The sequence below is a fragment of the Xylocopa sonorina genome, chromosome 4 (assembly GCF_050948175.1).
Source record: "Xylocopa sonorina isolate GNS202 chromosome 4, iyXylSono1_principal, whole genome shotgun sequence".
Classification (NCBI taxonomy): Eukaryota; Metazoa; Arthropoda; class Insecta; order Hymenoptera; family Apidae; genus Xylocopa; species Xylocopa sonorina.
The window spans coordinates 11,997,613-12,023,872 of NC_135196.1; the positions used below are offsets into that span (position 1 = coordinate 11,997,613).

General features: G+C 34.5%; 1 protein-coding gene across 4 annotated transcripts in view; it reads left to right on the forward strand.

Annotated features, from left to right (window-relative positions):
* The first annotated feature begins 1,057 nt into the window (after nucleotides 1–1,057).
* The window catches only part of Milt (trafficking kinesin-binding protein milt), a 29,388-nt gene continuing 4,185 nt past the window's right edge, over nucleotides 1,058–26,260 (forward strand). Inside the window, exons 1-12 of one of the 4 annotated variants that reach the window (XM_076894493.1) lie at nucleotides 1,058–1,246; nucleotides 2,075–2,149; nucleotides 3,747–3,987; nucleotides 5,836–6,043; nucleotides 10,245–10,349; nucleotides 10,688–10,792; nucleotides 24,224–24,300; nucleotides 24,383–24,758; nucleotides 24,897–25,132; nucleotides 25,225–25,415; nucleotides 25,496–25,738; nucleotides 25,820–26,157. In XM_076894493.1, the coding sequence (XP_076750608.1) occupies nucleotides 3,793–3,987; nucleotides 5,836–6,043; nucleotides 10,245–10,349; nucleotides 10,688–10,792; nucleotides 24,224–24,300; nucleotides 24,383–24,758; nucleotides 24,897–25,132; nucleotides 25,225–25,415; nucleotides 25,496–25,738; nucleotides 25,820–26,157 (2,074 nt within the window). In that variant the 5' untranslated portion in view covers nucleotides 1,058–1,246; nucleotides 2,075–2,149; nucleotides 3,747–3,792. Of the gene's footprint in view, nucleotides 1,247–2,074; nucleotides 2,150–3,746; nucleotides 3,988–5,835; nucleotides 6,044–8,258; nucleotides 8,371–10,244; nucleotides 10,350–10,687; nucleotides 10,793–15,911; nucleotides 16,492–21,764; nucleotides 22,085–24,223; nucleotides 24,301–24,382; nucleotides 24,759–24,896; nucleotides 25,133–25,224; nucleotides 25,416–25,495; nucleotides 25,739–25,819; nucleotides 26,158–26,260 lie in introns of those variants that run through there. The other 3 variants (XM_076894495.1, XM_076894494.1, XM_076894497.1) reach the window with 3 other exon arrangements.

Below are 26,260 nucleotides of genomic sequence, written 5' to 3' on the forward strand. Positions count from 1 at the left end.
AGGGTGGTTCCGCAGGTCAGGCCTGTTTTACTGCACCCTCGTGCTACTGGTTTCAGACGAGGCTCTCATTACTCTGGAAAAAAAATGGCAGGTGCAAAAAGTGCAATCGATGACTGAAGAGGAGGTGTGTACGTGGGGAGAATCGATAGACGGCTTACCAACGTTAAGAGATAAATAAGTACATATACAATGTATAGTACTTTTTATGGGTATCTTCAAACCTTTATGTTGTATTTAATTTAGTTGCATAAATATATCGAAGTCTCTCAATGTGATCTCAACTATTAATTTGACTAATATATATTGAACAAGTTTCTCGCACGCGCGTGTGTGTGTGTGTTTTTTTTTCTCTTAAAGTCATTTAATCCTGTCAAGTTACTAGAATCGTATCTAGAGGTTTCCCACATTTTTTTCTATAAAATAACACCACGCGTATATCGTATGTTTCTGCATCGTTTCAAGAAAATTTTTCACGCGTCACTAGTTCAATATCTTAGACTAACTTATGCACGTAGGTATTACATCGATTCATCTAAATCATTTTTATAGATCGTACGAACTTAATCAGCTTTACTTATCGTTCATATTATTTCTGATCATGTGCGCGGTTAGAAGACTGACGAATAAAGAAGATTATTAATATTTAATAATTATAATGAATATGGTTTTTGAGTAAGTATGAAACATTTTATTAAACAATTTTTATACAAGTATTTATCAAATATATAATATTTACATTATTAATGGCTAAAGTTAACAGATGAATACTGTTGCGATTAAGAAGAGAAAGTTGCGATTAATCAGATAAAACTCGTGGATATGTAAAAGTCAGTTTAAATTCAAATTTAAATTGTACAATGATAACTTAATCTTGATCGCCAATAATCGTGGTATTAAGTGTATCTTCTTTGATTGCATATGTATTTGAGAAAGAAAGGCGGGAAAACTTTAAACTTCTTCATTACAAAAGAAAATAGACATATCCGTGACATCAGTGATTTTTTCTTATTCCCCGCCGTATACCAAATTAAGCGAAATTTTACCACCCGTTATATGATCGTCTTTCTAGCTTCGGACAGCTTCGAGCTGTCATGGACGACCGAATTTTGTTTGTAAAATAATTATTTCTTTTAAATTGCCCTTTCGTTCTGTCGTGATAAATGTGAAAAAGATTTTTTAAAAATATACGATAATCACGGTAAATTGACAATGATGTGACGCATGCGGAAACATGTCAGAAAAACGGGTGAGTTAATCTTCTCTGTTGTTCACTAGATTTCGTTTTCTTCTCAGTGTATTATTTCTATTCCTTAATGTTTTCCCGTTAAAGACATGCCAGAGTTAAGTGAATACATTTGAAAGCAAAAACCAATAAAGCGAGCCTGATCATTGTTTTTAACCTCGTTTCGAAAGGTTACTGCGGACGACTCAATCGATACATTGTCCTCGAATTTTGTTTTCCTAAGTAACAATGAATGAAACTAATTGTTTTCCGATCATATCAGACATTTATTATGATTTCTAACAGTTATTTTTATAACACGAGGTTGTTCCGTTTCTTCTGTTTAAAGGAGTACGTCAGTGAACACGAAATGAGTGTAACTTTCATTAGGTTAACTTTCGTTTCAACAAAATTTTTTTAGATTTCATTTGCGATATTGTCGTGGTTTAATTTACATTCCTCGCTTGTACACTTCAGTTTTAATTCTTTCTAGGCTAAGATAAAAATGAATCCGCAGAGGCAATCATTTTTTCTTATCTTTGACAGTGAAACAATTTCAGTTTAATTATTTTTTATAATAGTTGGGAATAAAAATAATCGTTTTCACACTTAAACAGACTTACAAAACTGTTAAATGTCTTTTATGTTCAAGTAATTCACAATATTGTTTCATTGTTTTTTTTCGTTCGTATACTTCCGTGTTTTAATTAATCTTTTTTATTGTTTAAAATTATTTCTTTCTAAGCTATTTTGTAATATTATAGAGTAGATAAAGAATAAATTTATGGAAAAAAGTATTAACATAAATATTTTGTAATTAAACTAATTATATGATTTCTTTTACATTTGCAGAGTTTATACATTATCTTCTCGTGGTGATCATTGTGGTTTCCCTGCCGGAAACCAAAAATTTTATATTACGTCACGGTGAGTTGCTAAGTATTATTTAAATATAATTATGTAACTTCTCAAGGCATAAAACGAATCTGTTCGACAAATTTTTGTTGACCTTAAAAATAATCTAGTTTCACCAAAAGCTTTAACGTTATAGTTGTTCGTAATTGGAAGCATTTGCATTACTTTTTTTACAGTAGTAACGATATGAGACTAACTATTAATTAAAATAGGATGTTATACAATAAAAAATATAATTATCTGATTCTTTTTATGCGAAAAAGGTAAAATAGTGTACAAGGTATATAAAAACATGCATTCTGACATATAAAAGGTATTAACAACTTTTTCTTACCTTTTCGTAAATTATAAAACAGCGATTACATTAATATTGTAAAGGAATCACAATTATTGGACAGTTTAGTATAGGACGGGCCACCGATAGATTAGCTCAACTGTTGCATCATATCAGACAACCATTATTTTAATCTAAATAGATGATTATCTTAGAATTAGGGTAGTACAGACTTTGGAAAAAGAGAAACAAACTAGATTACATCAGTCAGAAATAAAAGATTATTTTTATGCTCTACATTTTGTTTTCTACTGCTTCTCGGCATGTTATGTTATAATTTTGTTTCACAAATACTTTGATTTAATTATACGACACAATATTTCGTTTTATTTCTTTGAGTTATATAAAATTCTTTTCAAATTGCGATTGATTGATCTCTTTATTTTTTGGTTTGATTAATTTGCAATTTGTTATCATAATCATTTTAACAAATTTTCGCTTCAAAACGATACAACTGCTTCGTTCGTTGCTTGAATTTTACTTCACTTTCGCACTTTTCTTATGCACATTTGACTATTACTGCTTGAATTGACGTCATCAATTAGAACTGTAGTATATTTCAAATAAAGTAAACATGGTCACGAAAATGGTATCCTCAAAAGGTGTTAAAAAATCGACAGACTTTTGAGGACGACTGTACAAGCATTATCAGCATATGTCAAATGATAACGAGGACGGCGAAAGACAGTCTCGCTTGCAAAGATCGAGGTGTTCAGAAGTTATTTGGAAGCGGTCGAGTTGTTCTACCAGAAGTTTCATCGTATCGGTATTTGTTTTATCTCGGGACATTTAATATTGCATACCTGTGACGAGAAGACAGGCAAACAGAATTTAATGTGAAATTCAAGTGAAAGTTAAGCAGTTCTGGACAGTTCGTCATTATTTGGATTTATAGCCTTCCCCGTGGCCAAATTTTCGTTTGCAACACAGTTCGAAGAAAGTCCTGTAAATTACGGACGAAATAATTTATAATTCAACGATAAAGTACTTAATCTAAGGAAATAATATATTTTTCTGTATTTTAAATAGTTAAGATAAATAACTTTTTATAATCTATATCAGAAAGTGACAGTATATGTTGACGTGGAAACTTGATAAGAATTTGCACGTAGACACATTTAACTAATTTTTTGTTCGTGAAATCTTTTTCTTTAAGTATTCCATTGTCGCTCTTCGTTATTAGAAGAATAATTTTCCGCGAATAAATCCATAATTAAAGATAAACAGATCTTGGAAGAATTTATACTAAATACTTATTTTTGTATCGAGTATCAGTGAAACATATTGTTAGTGGGTAGTAGTTGACGAGATTTTAAATGAAATGTTACTCCGAGGGATTGCGTTCGCGGAAGCAAGGCGAAATTCCGCCAGGCGCATCTTAAAACCTCAGAATTCCGGTTGCGAAAAGGATAATGCTGAATTGACTTACGATGGAGTCTTTCAACGAAACTTCGGATCAAAGACGGCATATTTATCATCAATGAGCGAACATAGTCCATCTGCTTCCCCTTCTTTTGTAAGTTCCTTTTCATTGATCCTTAGTATTGTTTCAAGATAATAAAAAAAAAAAGTGAGTTGGCACAGGAAACGGGTGTGACATTGAATAACGTAATTATCATGCTGATATAAGAACCGTTGAGCAATTTGTTTGACAAAGAAGCTATCTTTATTTTTTTCCTTTTTTTTTTATATATATAGAGGTGCCCGCATTTCGCAAGATGCTATCTCAATATTATGAACAATGTTTATCCAATTATGTCCAATTATAATAGTTGGAAATTTAATTTGATTATAAATTTCGGTTTTATTTTGATGTTCTATGAAAATATTCTCACGTATTTTACTCTGATGTATGAGATATTAGAAGGCAAATAAACTTGGTAACTGAATACAGCTGACTGAGAGCTGCACGTATGCACTTTTTCACATATGCATGCATATTAATTGCTTGGAATTCTTCTTTTTTACGGTCTCGCAACACTTCATCCTTTCTTGAAGTTAACTTGCAATAACATCTGCCATTTACTTCTGGCAATAGTGTCGTGAAGTGAACTGAACGTTTTGAAAGTTTGTCAAAGTGAAAGATCTTTTGGTTTAAGGAAAATTTCTTACGTACAAAACGTAGTATAAAAGACAAGTTTCTCTTTTTTTATGGAATAATTATATTTTTTTTCTATATATTTATAAAGACAAAGAGAAAAGTATATTTAAGAGATTTTTTAAATATTTTAATATGTTATTATGTAAATGACCACATTTATGCTTTGTGAACGCAATTAATTGGCTACGTGCAAATTGTCACGTAGCAGAGAGTGTAACTCTTCGAACTGAAACTGCCGAACAGGTAGATATCTTTATTTGAATGTACTGCTGAACATTCATTGGATATTCATCAGTTGATAAAACAATGTTACGACAAAACTTGGGATAACGCGGACCCGTAAATCGATACCATACAATACCAGAGAAAGATGTTGCTTTTTAATAATTAATTATTTCTCCCTATGTATTCTTACATTTTTTCTCTGATATAATTAATCATTTATACGTAGATTTCTATGAATAAAGAGGAACGAACATTCCATATAAAATAATGAAGAATAACTTTCATACACTCTTGACCTTCGGTTCACAACGCCAGTTTTGTCGCTACATTCCGCGTCACTCGAAACCCTTGTAGGTTCATTTTTTTCTGTTATTATTTAAAATAGCTGAGATATTTTAGGGACGAAAATGCATGGGGTCGGCCAGAACAGATGGTACAATCAGCCGGACGGTCGTTCCAGATGTCAAGATAACTCGCATTGCAATTGTTTAACGCCGATTGTTTCATATTACCTTTTTTCTATTCAATTGTTCAAACAGAAATGAGTAACTGTTATAAATAGACGGTAGTTATAGTAGCGTGGCATGGATGATAACTTCGAACCTATATCTGTGTCTAACGAATTGTAAAACACGACTTCTTTTTTTTTTCACCTTAATGAGGCATCTTGTCGTTATACTTCATAGATGTTTTTGACTGTAGCATCATTCGGAAATGCGTAAAACAGTACGCGATGAACGTGCTTTTAGAGTAGATTTAAATTATCACGATCCAAGTGACTTCGATTCAATCAGCTTAACGAGTTATTCTAAACGAGGCTTAAAAGTAATTTCTGAACAATAAGACATACAATTGTCATTGAAGTTCAATGTTCTAAATAAAAAATGTCTATTCGCTTGATCAAAGTTCTGTTGTAATTAAAGCTATCGTACACGTTTTTCTTTTTCTTTCTTTTTTTTCCAACATGTAATCTGCATTTTCTTATGATTGTAATTATTCTTTCATTTTGCTTATTTGCATGTAAAATTGTCGGCGAAGGAAGGTGAGGCGATATCCTTTGTCGCCACAGCGTCCAAGCTGGCCGCCGTGGAAGATGCGACTCCAAAAGGGCCCGAGACTTCGATCCGATCGAAAGTCTCACCCACGGCAAGGGCCGCCCTTCAGGCCCTCAGATCACCCAGAAACAGAATATCGGGCACCCTCAATCTCTCTCCACCGACAACAAAAGATGCGGAGACCATCACAGGTAAGTTTTGTTCCCTCTAATCCCGTACTTAATCCCACTGCTGTTTTTTTTAACACGCTTATTCTGTCGAAAGAGCCTTTATCAACAATAATTTAATTCCTTCAGTGTTACTTCTGTTATAGTCTCTTATCCGCGGTTTAACACCAACCTCAACAGATATCACGTGTTTATTGATATCATGTTCTTTTTTTTTTTTACAATGGAAGTCTGTCCTTTACGAACGGTTATTATAATAGTCGCGACGTTTTCTTTTATCGTAGAAACGTTCCGTCGACTAGGAATTCAGTCATGATTTCGCAGAAACGATGGAAATAGCTTAGATAAACATTTAGGGAATACTTACCCGCTTTTTCAGCCATCAAGTATTACAAACACACTTTTATAATGTACGAATACAATAATCGTTATTCGATCACGTTCTTCTATCACACGGATAACAGTTTCAACAGTTCGGTAGAATCACTGAACGCGTCTGGAAGAGAAAACTTTTATATCTGTCATGAAATTTCTGAGAGCGCGATTTACACGTCAAATATGTGGCTCTAATCTTTGCGAACTCAAAGAAGGAACTATCCGCTCTGTTCTCGAGAACGAGTATTTTATGGTGGTCTGTAAACCTCCATGGCGAACGACACTCACTGCTAGCAAATGATGATTACTTCCCTCGGTCATTATCATCATCATTATCGTTAGGATCATCATCATTATCCTTGTCGGTCACTTCGTCATTATAATCATTGTTGTGGTATTTCTCATCATCAGCCTAACATGAACGAATAAACTTTTTATCGCGCAAAAAAAGAGTGAAAGAAGTTCCTGGAAAAATCTCTCTGCCTTTAAATTATTTAGGAAATTTAAAATTCCATAAATATCTGAAATCTAACAAGTATGAAAATAAAGGTATTTAAATCAAGATTCGTTCATAAAATGAAACTTAATGTTTAATTAGAATAATTGCTTGTTATTGGTAGAACCTGTAATTGCCCTGTTCCCGGTGAAGGGTTCAATTATCGCGAAATCGTTCGTTGTTTCAAGTGTTTGAAATTGGTACGGTGTTTTGAATCAGCTGACGAGATAATTTTACGATTCTGACGGTGATACCGAAATAACTAACGTACTTTGTTGCGTGGCTCCAAAAATAATCGACCTACAAAGGGTCAGTCATTTCATTCTCTCTCTACCATTCTCTATCTACTTATCTATTGTCAAATTATCTTATCGTTACTTCCTAAATCAAATCACACGTCACTGCATTAAAATAAAATGAATAAAAAAGATAAGTAATCATAGTCTAGACGATATCAATAAGTAAAGGAGGCAGTCCGATAGGAATATAAGTTTATTAAAAATTTGTGCACTTCTTGTCCCATCCTTGTATCTTTCTCAGCTACGCATTTACATATTAATCACAGATTTACGTGCGCATTCACACCTTACTCGGCTCAAACTCTCTCGCTCCTATCGTTGTAATTGAGATTATTGTATGCGAAAGGTGTGTAAAATTTACAGAAATCGATCCGCTTCTGATCGATCTATTCAGGGTTCGTAAAGAAACAAGATTGGCCACCGGCCAATAGATACGTGCTATTTTGTTCTGTCTCTCCAAGCACTAAGTTCTAATTCAACCTGCGAATCCGTGCGATCGTATCCTACTTTCGTGAATTCTATTCTCTGCAACGAGCTTAACGTCTCTTTTGTAATAATCATACCGGTGGTGTTTTAAATTTCGACCGATATTGAAATTAAAATATTTCCTGCAAATATAATAAGTGTCCTGTGTGAAATTTTAACAAATAATCGAAATTTTAACAAACAACGCAGGCCTAAAACATTAGTTTTAACTCAACGAGAGTATTTTCATTTACATACTTTATGTAATCTTATAAAAATTACCAAATGTTAATCATAAATGTCATTGTAAACACATCAGTTTATCTAACTTTCCAATGTTAAAACGTATGTAAGATGCGTTATGCAACTTCCCGGTCGCTGATTATTTAATTTGGTATTATTCCATTATCAAATTACAACTGGAACAATTTAGGTGTTTTAAGAAACCTAAAGAATGTGACAAATACAAGTGAATAATTAAATACACGATATAATATATTATATGCATAGGAAAGATCGAAAAACAATTACATATACAAGTGGTTGCGTATAGAGAAGATAAAGGTGTCCAGGAATGAAATGATCTGAAACTATTCACTTTGGAACTTTGAGGATTATGTACCACAGTAATGGTGAATTTATTCGGCCCAGTGGCCCTGCAAGGTTTAATAAAATCTTTGAAAAGAAGGAAAGGATTCTTAACAAATGGAGAGACGGTACGACCTTTAGTAATTGTTTTTCTCTTTTTATCCGTTTTTTTTTTAATTTTCAAACCTGTATCAGAATTATTTATATTATTTTTATTCGCCTTAAAATATATATGACAATTTATACAAATGTACACTTTTTTTATCGTACGAGTGTGTTTTATTCGTGTTATCGTATGAGCCGAATTTTTAATTCTGATTTTGTTTCACATTGAAACTGCTAGATGGCAGCACTAGTTAGTTACTGATATTGTCGCAAGTGACATGTGCTCGCGTATTCAATTACGAATCATATCAGAAGCTTTTGTTTTTAATTCATATTATATAATTTCAGTGACATTCTCAAGAAATTTATACCATTTCTGTAAAGCTTCTTCCAAACACACGCAATTTTGGGAAAATTAATAATTGAATAGTACGCGCGACATAATAATTTTCAATAAATGTTAGAAAATGTAATATTCTGCCCGCGTAAAATGATATCGCTTGAAATATAAAGTATCGTGTAAACAACAATTAATTGTGAAAATAAAACAAAGTACAAAGGGGATCAGACAAATCGAACGACGAGTATTCTTTTATAATTTGTGCTTAAATGCGTCTACATATCCAATCAAGACTCAGGAAACATCCTACAAGTGTCCAAGTACTTTGGATGGGAGTGTACATATTTGAGTTCCGCAGTACCTGTAAAAAATGGAACATGATTTAAGCAAAACATCTCTTATGGGCAGAAAGAATTCGGTCGCGACTTTCTCAGAGGATAGCTGGAAAGTATTGAAGATATATGGAACATATAATTTTCTCGTACTGTCATTTTATTATTTCTTAAGCGGAAGGAATACAAATTTTTCATCCCTTCCAAAGCTTCTATCCATATCCAATATGTACCATCTTAAAGGGATAGGCTTAGAACCCGATGGTTTGACGTGTGTTTAATTTTTAAACCGCTTTATCGGTAAAACATATTATTTCGTAAAACACGAGCACAAAAATCAGTCACACGAACAAGACGCAGTGTAACGCAAAGGTATTTAAACTATTAACGTTTATCTTAGAATAAATTAGCGAACGGTTATACGACGAGTTACAGGATGATTCGTAAACGCGCTCTCAGGCCTTGTTAAGTAAATTTTTCTCAAGAGTCACCGAATAGCTTGTGCAGAAAAATAATGAACATGTGTCACAGGCTAAAAAAATACTTAATGCTTTCAGTTGACTCTCCTATAAGGAACAAGAAATATCCGAGGAGAGATCACTCGCTCGATTAATTAGAAGTGCGTTATTACAGGTAGAGATGATCGTCTATTAAATAGAGTGTTGGTAATAAGTAGCGTTGTATTTCTGGTTAATTTAGCCTGACAGCCTGCAATCGATATGCAATCGATCAGACCAGTGTTTCTCATAATGACACTCTAGCCTTAGACAATGAAAGTTCTTCTATTGCGTCGTAATTTGATTCAGTTAAAATATTGATACAACACGTTTTAAACAGTTTCGTGAATAAGCCGGTGGCTTCGTAACCTTGCCACTTCTTTCTCGACATATTATCTGACATCTTTTTTATTAAACAATTCGTAATAGGAAAGATTAATGCCTCGTCCTTTTAAAATAGTTTCTTTCCAGCTTCATTATCGTATTCACCCTTCAAGAGAGATGTAACGAAGGTCGTTTTGTAAATGCGTTATAAAACGTATTGTGTGTAAGGTAATTAGTTCGTTTTAATCTGAAACATCGACCAAAATATGGATAATTTTGTTTTAATGTATCAGTACAATATGGAGAAGAAAATGATAATTAATCGATACGTAAGAGGACATAGGAGAAAATGCATGATGCAGTAAGTGTGAAATGTGAATAAAAAATGAAGTTTGTTATTTTAGAGGTCTGCAGCGGTGGTGAACTACCAGAAGTTGAGATCATCAGTTTGTTAGAAGAACAAATACCGAGGTACCGCCTGCGAGCCGATACTCTCACCGAATTTCAAGGTAATTGTAAATAAATTAGTACTTTATATACGTTTACTGTTTGTACGTGTTTGACATGTAATTTATATTCAAAGTTTACATTTGTACATATCGTTTTACTGGCAACTGCATCTGCATTATATAATTTATTAATTTGAGAGTAATATAGGAAGAAATCGAATGTGGTAAGATAATTCTGCTGAAAGATGAACACATGATTATATAATGACGAATGGACAAAACATTACTTAGCTTTTTTTAGTAACAAATATAGCTTGTTTGGTACAAAAAATGGACCGGTTTTACAAATTGTCTTACAAATTAGATAAATTAGTATAGTCTGAATTCGTTTTTTATAGGATACGAGAACGCTGATTGGTTCATTCCGTCGCCAGCCCTAAAATCAGTCGATACTGATTTAAAATTGTCACCGGACCAAATCCGGGAGACCCTCAACTACTTCAGTAAGTAATTGCTTATATCTGTTTTTTGTTGCTTTTCTGTGTGCTGAGCATCAAACAAGTCGCTTAATATCGCAAATTATTTATTTAAAAATATTATTCCCACTTCCCGCACGGGACCTATCAAAATTAGAATATTAAAAATGATGAACGTTTCGTGTGATAGGCGTTTGATCTGTTACCAATATTGATAATTTTATAAATAGGGTACTCTAAGCGAAGGAAATGATCTCCTTATCAATTTTTAATAGGTTTAAGAATTGCTAGAGATTTAAGAGAATTCACATACATTATTTTACAAAGTTCTCGAGTAGTGTTAAGAACCATCTAAAGGCAGGAAACTGTGATTTAAACTGCGACACAGAAAATCGAAATAGTTTATCATCTTCGTAAATCATGTTTATAACTCAATCTCTATTTTCGTTTCTTTTCCATTCCGACAAGCTAACAATTTTGACGATAAAACTCTGTCCTTATCGTTCACTCGTTATCGCTAATTTGCGATAATATTCTTTGAACGTTGCCGTTTCGTACATTTTTTCCTTGAAAACTTTATTTTGTGCTCTTCGCTTATGGTCATAACTCCATCTGCAACTTGTTTTACAGAATTCCAACATAGGGATTTCCGACTTATTTTCCAAATTTATCTAGTTTCTCGTAACATGAAGAAAATGAAATTTTATATATCATTTATTACTCTTACATTACAATTTTTATTTTACAGTTTTACACATTTTGTGTGATCAGTGATCTTCAAACTTGAATACTTTGAAACGTTTTTGTAAAATAATCACGTTGTAAGCATTTTAGAGTACAATATATTATTTATTATAGCACGTGCATACAACATATTATGATAATTTGTTTCTGGTTTAACCTGTTGTTTAAACAGAAACAGGCTCATATTTTGATCTTATCAGTTGGCTTAAAGTACATTTGTTTCCTATTTAAAATAACATTTTACGTCTCACTGATAACGAGTCACATGTAGTTAGGTGTTCTTTTGTCGAGCGTCTAATTGTAATAGCCGCTCGGAAGATTCTTCAACCAATCAGAGCGCTTGACCCGGTGCTGCGCCTGGAGCTCAGTGTAGTGGTACTTCAGTCGCCGTTCGTCCTCCACGTTGGAAGGACGTTTCGTCCGTCTCAACTGTTACACTATATGTGAAAAAACTTGCCTAATCTTTCCGTTAATGGTCTCTGACGTATATTTTTTTAAGTAGTGTTATCAAAGAAGAATAATCTACAGTGAACTAAACATTGTGAAGTGATAGTTATAAGTGAATTGTTGGTTTAATGATCTTTTTTACAGGTTCCTCTTTATGACGTATTGTCGATAGTATGTGTGACTTTTTCTCGTCTAGAGTATTAGTTTTTAAGCAATCTTGTACATAAATTCGATTTACTGTAAATCATAGATGTTTTTCGTGAATTAATGCTGCAACGGAAGTTCGACATTTCCTGTATTCACGCTTCTCGTATTAGATTCAGAAAGTTGAAATTAAAGTTTTATCTGATATTTTGTACAGATTTGGGCGTATTATATGTTGTCCAATCAATTATTTTAAGAAATTATGGCTGAAAATACCGAAACCATGAGTCAGAAGTATCATGTTAATTTTATTTCTTATGTACACTTCTTTCTATGGTAAATATGTTTCTTTTGGACTTATAACATCATTGTAAAAAGTTTGTGTTATAACCAATTTATGTTAAAAATGTAGAGGGATATTAAATATTCCTCTGTGAACAAGTGAAATCATCTTTACAAGAATTGTGAGTTTTTAAAAGGATGAAACGTTTGCAGATATTCCTGACATCTTGTTTAGGTTAGGTTTTGATAACTCCGATATAAGTAACTTTTTCGTTTAATTATTGAGTTAATATTTGTTCGTATGCTTTGGTAGCAAATAAATAATGTCCAGCCGGTCGTACTAGAAAAAGTCCACTTTAAAAATTCAATGGTACACTACGTGAAATGTTTTGTTAAAAGTAAAGAGTTTAAAGTCATGCCTCCTGCGCCCAAGTTAGGTTAGGTATATCATGATATAACACATTTTATTTAGTTTTAGAAATACAACTTAATAATGCTGTAATTAGTGTATTAATACTTAATAATATCAGTAGTTCTAATGGTATTATTTAATTTTTTTAAAACTCTTTTCATATTTATCTAAAATTATTTTTTTGGACTTACATATACAAATTACATAATAATAATATGTTATTAAAATTATGGAATGTTTAGTATGTTTGATATAATTTTTGAGTAGCCCTATTGCATAAGTTTATAATGTTTTTATCTTTGTAGTAAGTCGCTTATAACATGTCAGATTTATATCGGTTTCAAGAATTTAGCAAAAATATATTACTTCTTTCTTATCATTCCTTTGCATTTGTACATTGACTTATAATATAGTTAGTTAATTGAGATTTCAGACGAATAATAGATCTAATAAAGTATATGTGTATACATATGCTTACAATTTAAAGACAGTTATGTATGAATTATGAAAAAGGCTGTAAGAGCAAGAATTGTATGATTTCGTTTTTAAAAACAAAAGTATTATAACGTTAATTACTATTTCTCTCAGAATTTTACGATTAAAAAATACAATCAATTTTTCATTGAATACGACGACTTAATGATCGAGCAATTCGTTTGGATGCTTCGCGAGTATGGAGGTCGTTTTCGTGATTCGAGAGCATGAGTAGAAACATAATGCATTTTAACTTGCATTAATCGACAGTTATTCGTGCGCTCCGATTATTTTGTGCATTTAAATACGTTTTTATAGATTGGAGATTCCTCTGTTTTTTCTTTTTTTTTGTCATTAAAATAGAATTTCTGATTTTACATCAATTATATTTAACAAAAACTTATGTAATTCTAACAGCTAACTTATATTCGTAATATTTCACAGCGTCTCTATTTTCCGTAATATTATAGTAATGAATTGGAATGAACGGCTGAAACAAAGCAACGAGTTAATTCATAGATGAATTCACGATGTCGTAGGAAAGGGAAAAGATTTCAAAGTATCCCGAGTATTTAGTTTCCTCAAAGAATTACATAATAATTATTAGACGAACAATTGAACTCCGCTTATTAAAGAACAACCGTGTAATTTTTTAAACGTGTTTCCTCCCGTATAGTTCAACGCTTTCTCATAGCAATAATCTCTGCTAGTTAAGCAGTACCCAAGAAGAAAATGTGATATATAATGATTTATTGTTTTCGAAACTACTGAAACTCTCACACCAATTTATCGTCCCTAATTTAATTAATACGTATGATTTTAATCAACGGAAATTCTCTATTACGCATACGATTTTCACTTGTTCTTACGGTTGAAAATATATGAAAGATTAAGGTTTATCGTACTCGCATCTATCGAATACTCGCATATCCATAACGTTAGTCGACAAAATTTTACTTTCCTCGTGCGAGTGTGCTTTTTCTTATTACGGCATTCATTTTGCTCGGAAACTAAACTGAATAGTATTAAATATTAATATAAAAATTATTAAATATTTAGAAGATGGAAATGTGTACAATTAAAAGGAGAGAAATGAGATGCAATCATTCTGATATCATATTCGATAGATAAAATGTATACAACAATCACTCAAAATTACTGATTTCAATGTTCGTATTATACTTTGATTACAATATAAAACTCGAAATTAACTCGGTTCGTTATTATCTTTCTCGTTCGTTAGTAATCGTTGATGGAAATCTTTTATCTTGTAAAAGGAATTCCCAGAAGTATATGTGCTCATAGAAAATATTTAATTTATCAGAACAATACGAAGTTTCCTTGGAGCGCATAAACTTTTTCTTCTTTCATACTTACATTTTCTTATTTACTGTGATCAACTATACAACCGATAGAAAAGATATATATGCGATCGGTCCGTGTAATAATAAAATTGCCATCTTATCATCGTTTGTACGGTTATTATCGTTTTATTAATTGTACACGCATTATAAGTTTCGATCGATTGTTTTCTTATCGATGTTATTGTGACATTCTTTTTCATTTGAAACGAAACGATCATTCTGTGCCGTTTATTGTACATATTTATATATCTTGATAAAAGATAACCGCCTACATTTTTTATTTTATTGTATACGTATACTTAGAAAAAAAAACCTGCAAAATGTTTTAATTGGTCAGGGTTTTCGATAGATACAAAGCAATACGAATAGAATAGAAAGTATTGAAAATAATTTTAACGAATACGATACACACACGTTGTATTTCGATTAAATTAACTACGATGTTGCGCCCATGCAACATCGAGCATGAATGGGTTAACGTTAAATATTCAGGAATACATTAAAGTTAATGATCCTGTTTCCTGCGAGAATGAAGTTACGTACGTGGTTGTATTTATTGGAGTTCTACTGTAGCACGTTATTGAAATTACCGTTGCCATTAATTCACGTCGAACATCGAAATATAATAATCGACGAGAAGAAAGATATTCAGTCGATTGTTATCGTTAACTTAATTATTACTCCGAAGCAGTGTAAACTCGAATGATTAGTAATGGGTTCCAACGACCGGTAATGCAACGAAAGTAAAGGAGCGCGAAAAAGACAAATGGCAAAGTAGTGGTTACATAAAAATAGCTTTCGAGTGCTCTCGAGTGCTTTCACGGACGTATCGGCAGAAATCTCGATCGTCTCAAGATCGAGAATTGATTATGGGGACATGAGCAACGAGCACGATCCGGAAGGTCAATCATGGAAATTTAAGTGGAGGTTTGGCAAGTGTCATGGGCGAAGAGAGGAGGCTCGTTCCTCGGAAACGAATGGGAAAATTCGAGATGTCCTTGATCAGGGAGCGGCTGGAAAGTCGGTTAAACGCGTCCAACAAGGAAGCGACGTCGTTGAACCAAGAAAACATTCCCAGGGAACGTCGGAGGATTCCCAGGGAGATTCGTCTTTGCAAACAATCGAACGTTCACAGGATAATTCTGTTTCACGAAGCGGCGAAAGTCTTTCGCGGTATATTACCGATGAACCAGGAAACTCCGCGTGGAAAAGGAGCGAGAATGCTGCGGAACAGCGTAACTTGCAGACTATCTGGAATTTGAGGGGGACCGGTTCAGGAATGTACGATAACAAACAACTGTTTGTTGGGGCTTACGAATATCCGTTGCAAGATTTTAAATGTCTAAAATACGTTTGGAAACAGGAGTGCTCGAGCGATCTCTCGAAGAAAATGAGTGAAAAATCGTCGTTCGAATCTACCGAGGAACATTCTCGGGAAGCTGATCAAGAAAGTTTCGCTGATTTAGAAACCTCCATTGGTACGAGAAATCGCGAAAATCCTTTCTGCAAATTTGAAACAAGCTCACCGCGTACTCCGACGTTTACAAATTTGGCTTTGGACGTGTCCTACGCGGGATTGGATATTTCCGGTCTGGTAGGCATCGAATCCACGAGCAGGTACGAGGAACAGCTGCCAGAACTCTGGGAGGATTACAGTGTCGTCGAATGTTTGGAGAAGAAATTGTCCTCCTTTGACGAAAGCACCCCGGAAGAACGAGTTGAAGCATTGAAAGAAGTTTTGGCCGAGACTGATATTCACGAAGGCGATGGAATCGTTTCGGACTTTTTGTTTCACGTTGCTAGGACGAAATACGGAAAGATTTATATCAGAGTTATTAGAACGATGCTACTTAATCGAGGTAGGATATGAATGATTTATGCTATCGATTATTTGATCTTGCAGGCGCTTTTACAAGACAGTATATACTTATATATAGTCGCACGGATAGCACTTGGCTAAAAAAAAGTATCTATCTTTGAATGAGAAAGCAAATGGAAAGGTGACGGGGGCAAACGAAGGGTCTGGTAAAATTGTTTTTAAACCATATCTTTTTGAATATCTCCCAATGATCGTGTTATTGGAAAATATTAATTTACGTGCACATCGGAGAAATTGTGTTACGTTGTTTCTTATATACATGCACCGAATGCACGAAGAAAGGAAGTGCGATTTCTATCTGGTTCTCTTTAAATCGATGATCTACTTATACTTTCATTTACCTTCATTTCGACGCGGGTTTGTTTCGTTTCTCCGCGTGGAATTCGTTGACCGAGTGTAGGACGGTCAGTGAATCATCTTTAAGCTCCATTTGTATAGATATCTAATTAATCACCTCTGCCAAGTTTATAGAGGAATGATCCAAGTTTTTTCTACCACTAATTTTATTTGGATCAATAAATCGACAATTTGGATTCTCCTTTTCTTAAATAATTTCATTCGAAAAGAAGCGTATAATTGATCTTAATACCACATTTACTAACGTGAAGAGATTGATGAAATCGCTAAATCCAAACGATTACGATTTGTATCGGTAAATATTTAGTATTTGTAACATTCAATTCTGTTAGGGTTTGTCTCATCGGTAATTTTGGGTTTTTTAATATTTCCTTAAATATATGAACGAAATTGTAAAAGTAACCGGAAATTAGGTAGTTATATTCGAGGCGATACGCTGCATATTTTTAGCAGAGTATTAATAGTTTTGTGTGAACAAGCTGAAGCTTATTGTAAAGCTATCGGACGAACCGTGGGCAAAGAAACTTGAATCATACAAGTTTTTTATTTGCAAATGATACCGCTTCCATTATTTGCAGATTTCAAGATATCTTTTTTCATAGATAAGTTATATTAAAATATAACACATGTTTCATAGTATCTATAGTTGCAATTTAGCTACGTAGTTGATAATAGGCAAGGTTAGAGTACACTGCTGCCAGTAACTTATAATAGTACATGTTTACTAACGAAATCTTCGATTAAGGCTATATTTATTTGATATTTCTACAAAATGATCATACCACTGTTCACTACTATTTAAATTTCCCGCATAGCTATGTTATGCGCATCTTTGCGCGCGCAACTTGCTCTGACAGCTATGCGACATGGCGCCGTAATAAGTCAGTCGTTTGTTTCGATTCCGTACTTTACCCATGTTTTTTAACAATTAAAAGTAATAGTCTCCTCACTTAACGTGCGTGAATATTAGCCAGTGTCTCAATTGTTGTATATACGAACGATTGATTCTTAAACTGTACGAACTCCAAGAATATCAGTGAAATGTGTTCGGTGGATCCTCTGACGTCAGAGGTGAAGAATTAATGTGTTGAATGGTAAGTATTTATTTTGAAATAAATTCAAAAGATCATGCTGGTTGTTAAATTCTGTGTTCGTTTGCTAGTTTTTACGGTTAGCTCTTCCAGTTAGTTTTATTTCGCTGTAAAATATACTTGGACGAAAATGTTAAAATTTTATCTTTGATTAGGCAGCAGACGGAATTTTCAAAAATTGCATCACACCGATATATATCCACGTGGAGTCTAGCCTCGCCGCCTCTGTTTGATACAAATGAAAAATAATTATTCATTTTCTTTTAAGCTCCACCGCTGTGTAACCTTCATAATGAGACGCCATTTTTAAAAGTATCATACTTTGACCCTTTTGTTTATTTTTATTTTTTCTGCCCGAGGGACATGCGTGGTTCGTTTGTTCGCAACATATTCGATAATTTGCTTGAGAAGTCTGCTCGTAATTAGAACATTTAATGGTGGTAAAGATAAAGTAAGGTATTTTTAATGCGAAAAGTATGTAATTTAAAATTTGTCTAAATAACATGAATTCGCAAGGATCGATCGAAAGATTAGTTAAAATGCACAAGTCAATAAATAAAATTTTATAATATTTCCATTAAAAAATACTGCTTTACTTTTTCTTTTATCTGTTAACGCATCATGTCACGCAACACATAAAATGTTACAGTACTTATACATAATGCATCAAACGAATGGATTAAAATATATAGTAACACCTCTTTGTCATCGAGCACTAAACAGAACTTTGTGTAATGTTTAACATTGAAGATTACGGACACTGAATAGAAAATTTACGTTTTTGTCGTAACGTCTAGCATCGTTTACCGAATTGTAACTGCGAGATTATTTAAAGGTCGGCTATCTGTATGTATTATGCAAGCATTTCAGAAATGCACACAAACGAGATATCCTCATTTTAATCTCTCGCGAGCGAAATGTTTTACTCTTTCTACTTATTGTATGCACGTCGTGTATCGCCAGCTCCAAGATGCTATTGCATTCTAAGATTAATGTAAAGAGAGACGTCGACCATTGTGGTAAAGCGTAAAATTAGTCACACGAGTGTGGTTTGTCATATAGAATTTCTCTATCTTTGTTTCCCTATAAATAAAAGATGCGAGTAGACTTGATTTGCCGGTCCAATGTATACGCTTATGCAAGCTTCAGCCCGTGAAAAAATCAATAATCACCTGCGACGTTTCACCCTAAGGCGTTACGTCAGAATCGTCGTACGCTTACTCAGTTTTGATTATACGCGTATTCCGGGGACTTAAATACGAAGAATTCTTTAATATCATTGTTTTCCAATAAGCATCAATTTCAGACTGCTAACATTACCGCTACCGTTTGGATCAAAGCACGACATTGCAGATTTCTTCCTTTAAATTACACAAACCAGCAAGTGCACTAAATTCAGTCCGCTCTATAGAATATTAAAAATTGTATGTATCATGTCCAAGTATGTTTTACAGTACAATTCCAGGGCCTTCGTAGAATCGAACGGTATCTTGTTTTAAAATTCCCAGTAGAAAATAATACAGCACAACGAACTTATAGTTAGGGTGAAAATTTTCATGGAATCATCAACATGCATTTGGTTAGTATCGTTACGAATATGCTTCGAAAGATGTTCCGTTTGTTCTATCATGGAAGTATTCTAATTAAGCGCATTTAAAACAGGTCCTTTAACCCTTTGCACTCGAGCGGCGCCGATACGGCGCCCGGCCGTTTCGAGGTGGCAACTCGAGCGGCGCCGATACGGCGCCCGGCCGATTCGAAGTGAAAACTCGAGCCACGCTGCTGCGGCGCCCGAGTGTTTTTTAAACTTTAAATCGGACTACGGTGCTACGACGCTATGGTCTTTTGTAACTGGATTTCCTTATTTACAATATGCGATAAGATGGTTTTCTCGGAAGTACTTTCGTGGACTAGGCTCTGCTTACATTGTAGCCTAATCTTAGCTCAATTTAGTTAGTCTCAGCGTAGCATTCGTTTGAAACAGTCTTGGCAATAAATATAGTATCTAAAAAGTATTTGAACCCTAAAAATATGGAGGATGATCAGATCAACTCGAGTTCGGACGAATTCGATTTTGCCGCTTGGGATGGTGAACTTACATCGACTTCCGGCGGATTACGCCGCGAAGCGAAAGAATCCAGTGGTGAAGATAGTGATACAGTAAGAGGTGTAAGACGACGGAATTCATATATTTTGTATAAACTAGAAAAAAACAAAAAAGGGGAAAAGCCACTGAGCCATCTACGATTTTTGAAAACACTTGCCGAACAACTAAGAGGGTCGTATCGCCAGCAACGAGAGCAAGCGTCTACGTCGCATTTCGATGAAATCTGATTAAACGGGAAGCTCCACGTAATACTAAAAGAGCCAAAAAGGGACTGTAAGGTTTTTTCTGACCGCAACACGCCTGGAGGTAGGCGGGAAACTCCGTATTACTGTGATACGTGTCCTGACAAACCTAGGATGCATCTTGGATATTGTTTCACAAAATATCACACCAAAACTAATTACAGAGTGTAATATTCATTAAAATTTTGTAATACTTACTAAAATTTCATGTTTTCGACATATAAATGAATAGACTAGTGAAATTTTATTATTTATATACGTTTGTTTGCTTATAAATGTTTTTCAATTACTTGTAATGTGTTCGCCCAGTTTGGCCGAAATCGCCTCGAGTTGCTGGTTCGCGCGAGCGAAAAAGGCCTCGAGTGCAAAGGGTTAATTTATTTTCACGCATATCGACTTATACGTAGCCACAGAAAGGCAGTCCCTATTAAATTATGGGAAATTTAATACACCGAAGCCTTATTAGTCAGCGCGTAATTGATGAAGCTAATGTAACATTGTCGTCGAGCACTTATGTGTATCAGTAACCATTTAGCAAGGAAAATTTTACATGCCCTAGGAAGTGCTGCGAAGGCTTACAACTGAATGGTATTTGATAAAAACAAAAAGTAATCAAAAATAATGAAATCACTTAAATGGAACCAACACGTATAATATATAGTATATTATAGACTGTAATGATGTATACATACATTGTCCTAAAAACTCGAAATCATTTTCTTTCTTTTTCAACAATTTTTACAATTAGTACGATTAGTCTTTTCCAACAAATTTATAAGATCTTGCACGCTACGCGGTAGCCTTGTCGCTTTTTACCGCCTATTCACGTTTTTCTTGAATGTACTCTATGCATATTACTGCGGTAAAATTTACGTGTTTGCGTCGAATCACGTGTATAATTTTATTCCGCGTTTGTTCAGTCCTCTTTGTGTCTTTGCAATTACTCACCTGAAGTGAGTGTACCAATCGCTGCATAATTTTCCCTCCAATTCCTCGTACCTCTCGTGCAGCAGTCTTTTTCTCAGGAAGGTAAAACACGAAGCGAAAACGCGTAGCTTGTGCATTTTAAAACTGTTTTCCTTTCGTACAAATCTTATTAGTCCCATCGCCAAAGCATAAAGGCTTGTTAACGCGTGGGTTCTAATTGCGTGGGCTTCCTCTAAAGTATGGATTGTTCTCCGTCACGTAAAAAACACTCCGGACCTCAGACAGTTGATTAAGGATACAACTCGCGGCTATCTTTCGAAGCATCATTTTGCATTACGCTAATTAAAATTAGATACTGTTACTCTTACTATAGATAGACGAACAATCTTTCGTAGTAGGGTATTATTAGAGGAATAAAACTAAAGAAAGATGAGGGGAGAGAGAGGGAGAGAGAGAGAGAGAAGGTCCTGGAGAGAGAAAGAAAATAAGTAGCAGTAATTAATAAATACAGCTAACAAATCAGCCATTACTCCCTATCCTCCCTGGGTTCCTGGCCGATCCTGGCGGAGGAAGAAAGAACCCTTTTGAACAATACGCTCCTGGAACCGGAAGAATCTTCCGACCAGGAGCAACACGATATCCAAGAGGATGATCCTTACGAATACGATGAAGACATCAGGCCTTCGAACGAGGATCTGCCGGAGAACAAAAGTTTTCTGGATGAAAATTGTCCCAGCTCATCTAGGGTACCTGCACGTTGCTGGGGATGTACCGGTTGCACTGGATTACATACGCCGATCTTTCTGTTGGCTTCCTCTCCGACGGAGCCATCTTGCACCTGCATTTCTTGTCAGTAATTCTCAAAGTTGTCAGGAACAATTAAAACGGCTTAAGCTTTTTTTCGTTTCCGGTTGTTTTCAATCCAGCCCCTCCTCCTCCAGATCGAGATCTTACAAGCTTAAATGCATACACTATTTCACTCGTGCCCATTCTAACGATCTTCGTCAGTATTTTTATTGACGACTTCTTTGTCTATAAAATCATACGATTCGTTAGAATGGGAACACCTTGTGTCTGTATTGCATTACAAATATAACGTTACAATTTTCTCAAAGAACGCAACCATTTTACAACGTACGTTCTTTTCAACGAAATACAGCCCTAGGAATTTATGTTTTCTGATTGCAGTTGCAATTCTAATAATAACTATTACGTTGTATAGCTATCTCCCGATATAAACGACACTTTTTATTTCATTATTTCTTGTGTACATTTATAAATCACAGGCAGCGCCGACGAACACAAAGTATAACGTTAAGCACGCTTTTTAATTAACGTTTAACCTCGCTACGTTGAACGAAAATCACTGCTTTACCTTCCAAAACTAGCTGAACACATTGAAAATTGTAAAATATGTAAATATACATTTCTCGCTTGTGTTTTTGCCTTTTCTTTTGTTTATTAAATGTATGAAAGGAGCAAGGGTTTCGGTTACCAAACACATGATACGAATTTTTACACAGGATTTTTTATTCACGTTCTTGTTGCAGCAAACAAGCGAATACATATTATTTTCGTTTATTAATCAACATAGGAGAGCAAAGGGATTGTTATCTCGTGTATCATTGAACTGGTTCTTTTAATTGTGCAAATCCGCAAAAGCCATGTTTATTTCGACGATTATTACGATAGCAGTTCTAGACAAAACAAATAGAAACAGAATTCCAATTCGTTTTCTCATCTCGACGATCAGTTTGACTTTACAGATAGCGAATGATACTGGTATCGAAATTGCGAAGTTAGGCTTTATTTAAGAATGTATTTGCGAAGCATATCACGCGAAGATCGATTATCGAACCGTATCTGAACATTGTAATTCCTTCAAGAACTATGATGAAAGAGAGGGAGAGAGAGAGAACAATATTGTAAACGTTATCTGCTTAAAAGTGTTAAAGAGTTATACTCGATAACAAGCACGTAGGGATATCCGACTATTTGTCAGGAATGATTGAAAAAATTACGTGTCTAAAAATACGTGTTTCGGTGACGATGTCTCATTTTTTAAGTATTCAATTCTCTCCTCTCTTAACTATTTGCATTCAAAAGTGAGATGAGATCTTAAAATGGAATATTACATTTCTATGTACACAAAAGTTACATTTCTATGTATTATGAAAGGCCCTGTACATAATTATCTTCCTTGTTCAGCTAATACCGTTTTGTCCTTGCGATTTGTTGCAATGTTATTCATTATGATATATTCCTTATTTTAGCCAGGTCGTAGGTCTGCAAACGATTGTTTTGTATTGGTATCATTTTAAGTGATTGGAGATCATTTTTGATAGTCACACGAAACGTGATATCTTGAGTATTTTCTTTTTGTACACGTTTGCATTCCCGAATACACACTAACGTACACACGCATACCCATTTGCTGATGATTATTAAAATAATCCTATATCAATAGATCATTATCACGGTTTATGTGATTTATATCTACTTATTAATAAACAAATTGTACATCGATACTAAAGTAAATGTATATATGTATTTACAATTTTCGAGTATAATTAAAGTTAGCAATTCGGCTTGTTAAACAATCGTACTATTTATAGCTTCATAAATGATTTCTAATTGAATAAGTACAGTAACCTTTAATTTATAGATCAAACTAATTTCATATACGACACGTACTCCGTAACCACGTTGTGTGTCTAGGTGTGCGATTAAATGACAGAGAGTATAATTACGAATATATATATATCAATTTTTGTACATTTCTTTTCTTGTTAATTTCTTATTATTATCTTCTAATTTATTGTCCGCATTGCTTGTAGTAGAACTGTTTCGTTTCGTTACGTAGTTATTGCTTCTACATTATAAAATGCTGACACAGATTACATGTGTTTTAATATATTTTCAATTCGTTTGTTTCCCCATAATAATTCTGTTATACCTTACCGTACGGACTATTATTTCTCATTTCAGTTCTATGTAGCAACCGGGTGAGCCAAATGACCAAGACCTATAATGACATAGAAGCAGTTACAAGGCTTCTGGAGGAGGTAAATGTGATAACCGATGTATAACCCTTGTACTAAGACTAATTTGTTGAATATCTTACATGAGCTATTTATTGATTTGCAGAAAGAGAAAGACTTGGAACTAACCGCACGTATCGGTAAAGAACTTTTATCGCACAATCAGAAACTTGAAGTCACAGTTACCAATTTTGAGTCTGATCTAAAGGAAGCCAACGAAAGAATAACCCAACTAACGCACGAACTCGCGAAGAAGACAGAATTAATTCAAATATTAACAAACGATGCCGAAGAATCGAGTTCTGAAGCCGGTACGCCCACCGGACTTCGTAGCATTAATCTCGATATGATGCAGAAAAAGATTAGCAACCTGGAGGATGAAAATAAACAATTGAGGTCGGAATTTGCTAAATTAATGAACGACGCCGATAGTTCAGAGGAACAGGAAGCGAAACTTGTCAAAGATATTGCTACTCAACTCGGTTAGTAGAATAGCTTTCTATATCAAGTTTCTATAAAAAAAATTGCGTCAACCATTCATTGATAAATATGCTGAACAATCATTGCCGATTGTAAATCGCATATTTCTATGAAACTAATGTATCAAATCTTGCATGTAGCAAATGCAAACATGGAAGTAGACGGGATAACGGAGGAGCTTGATAGGCAGAAGGAAGAAAATCGATTGCAACATGAACAAATAGTTAGTTTGACGGCAAAATTAGCTGAAACGGAATTGAGGCTGGCACAATTGATGGCTGAACATGATGAGGTGGGAGCTACTTTGCTCATCACTAGGGACAATCAGAACACTCTCGCGAACGAGCTGGCAGAATTCAAGGATCGATACGCAGAGGTCTGTCCTCGTACTAAAATTAAATTATCCAAGTAACTAAAATGTTATATGAATTTGAATTATTTGAATAATCTAAAATCATTTACCGTAAGGTTGTGAATTTATTGGCGGAAACTCAGGAACAATTACGGAAACAAAGAAAACGAGGAATGCCAACCGTTAGAGGAGGATCTTTGTTCCCTTCGATGGGTGCTGCTCCGCAACCAGACTCCATTGCGTCGGAATTAGAATCTTCTCTTTATTCTGAACTCAGCTTAGATTCCGGTATCAGCACTGATAGGATGTACGTTTTCGTATTTCACATTATGACCAATAAGAAAAATATTAATATTTATCGAGAAATTCCGTTTTTTTATTATACAGACCAACGTACAAGAAAGTTTTTGAAACCGTGAGGAGCGCAACAAGGGTTACACCTTATCCGGTTGATGCAAATCAATTCCCACGAATAGGTTCAATGACAACATCGACTCTGTCTAGCGGATTTGGTGGACCACGAATGAGTTGTGGACAGATTCGGCCTTTAGCATCAACATTTCCTAGTTTGGATTCAACTGGACACAGTGATTCAGAAGGCTCGCTTCTTACAGATTCAGAAGAGTATCCGTAAGTTTGTGTTTAAATGATTAGTGGATGGGATTCATTTCTTCGTTGATGATGATAGGAAGTATTTTTACAAATTTTTAGAGGGCCACAGCAGACTGGAGTACCAGGTGCTCCTGGTGCAGCGGATTTGGAAGCGGCTCTTCGTAGACTGACACCTGCAGAAGTTCTCACGAGGCGTGCTTGCTTAAGTACTGGTGCAGGATACAGTTACGATTATGATGCTGGGACTCATTCACCTTCCACTTTCGTACCTCTTGGTTGTAGAACTCCAGATAGTATTATGTCTACGGGAAGTAGTGGAAATTTAAGTGGTTACAGCGGGAATGCTTGGAGAATTCCTGAAAAGTTGCAAATAGTGAAACCTATTGAAGGTTCACAAACTCTGCATCATTGGACACAGTTGGCCACACCTACTTTAGGTAATATCTTCCACTAAAATATACGTATGAAGAAACGTATAAGTATCTAACGAAATTGTTCCTACTTTAACATGTAAAACCGTTATCCAGCTACGGAAACTTA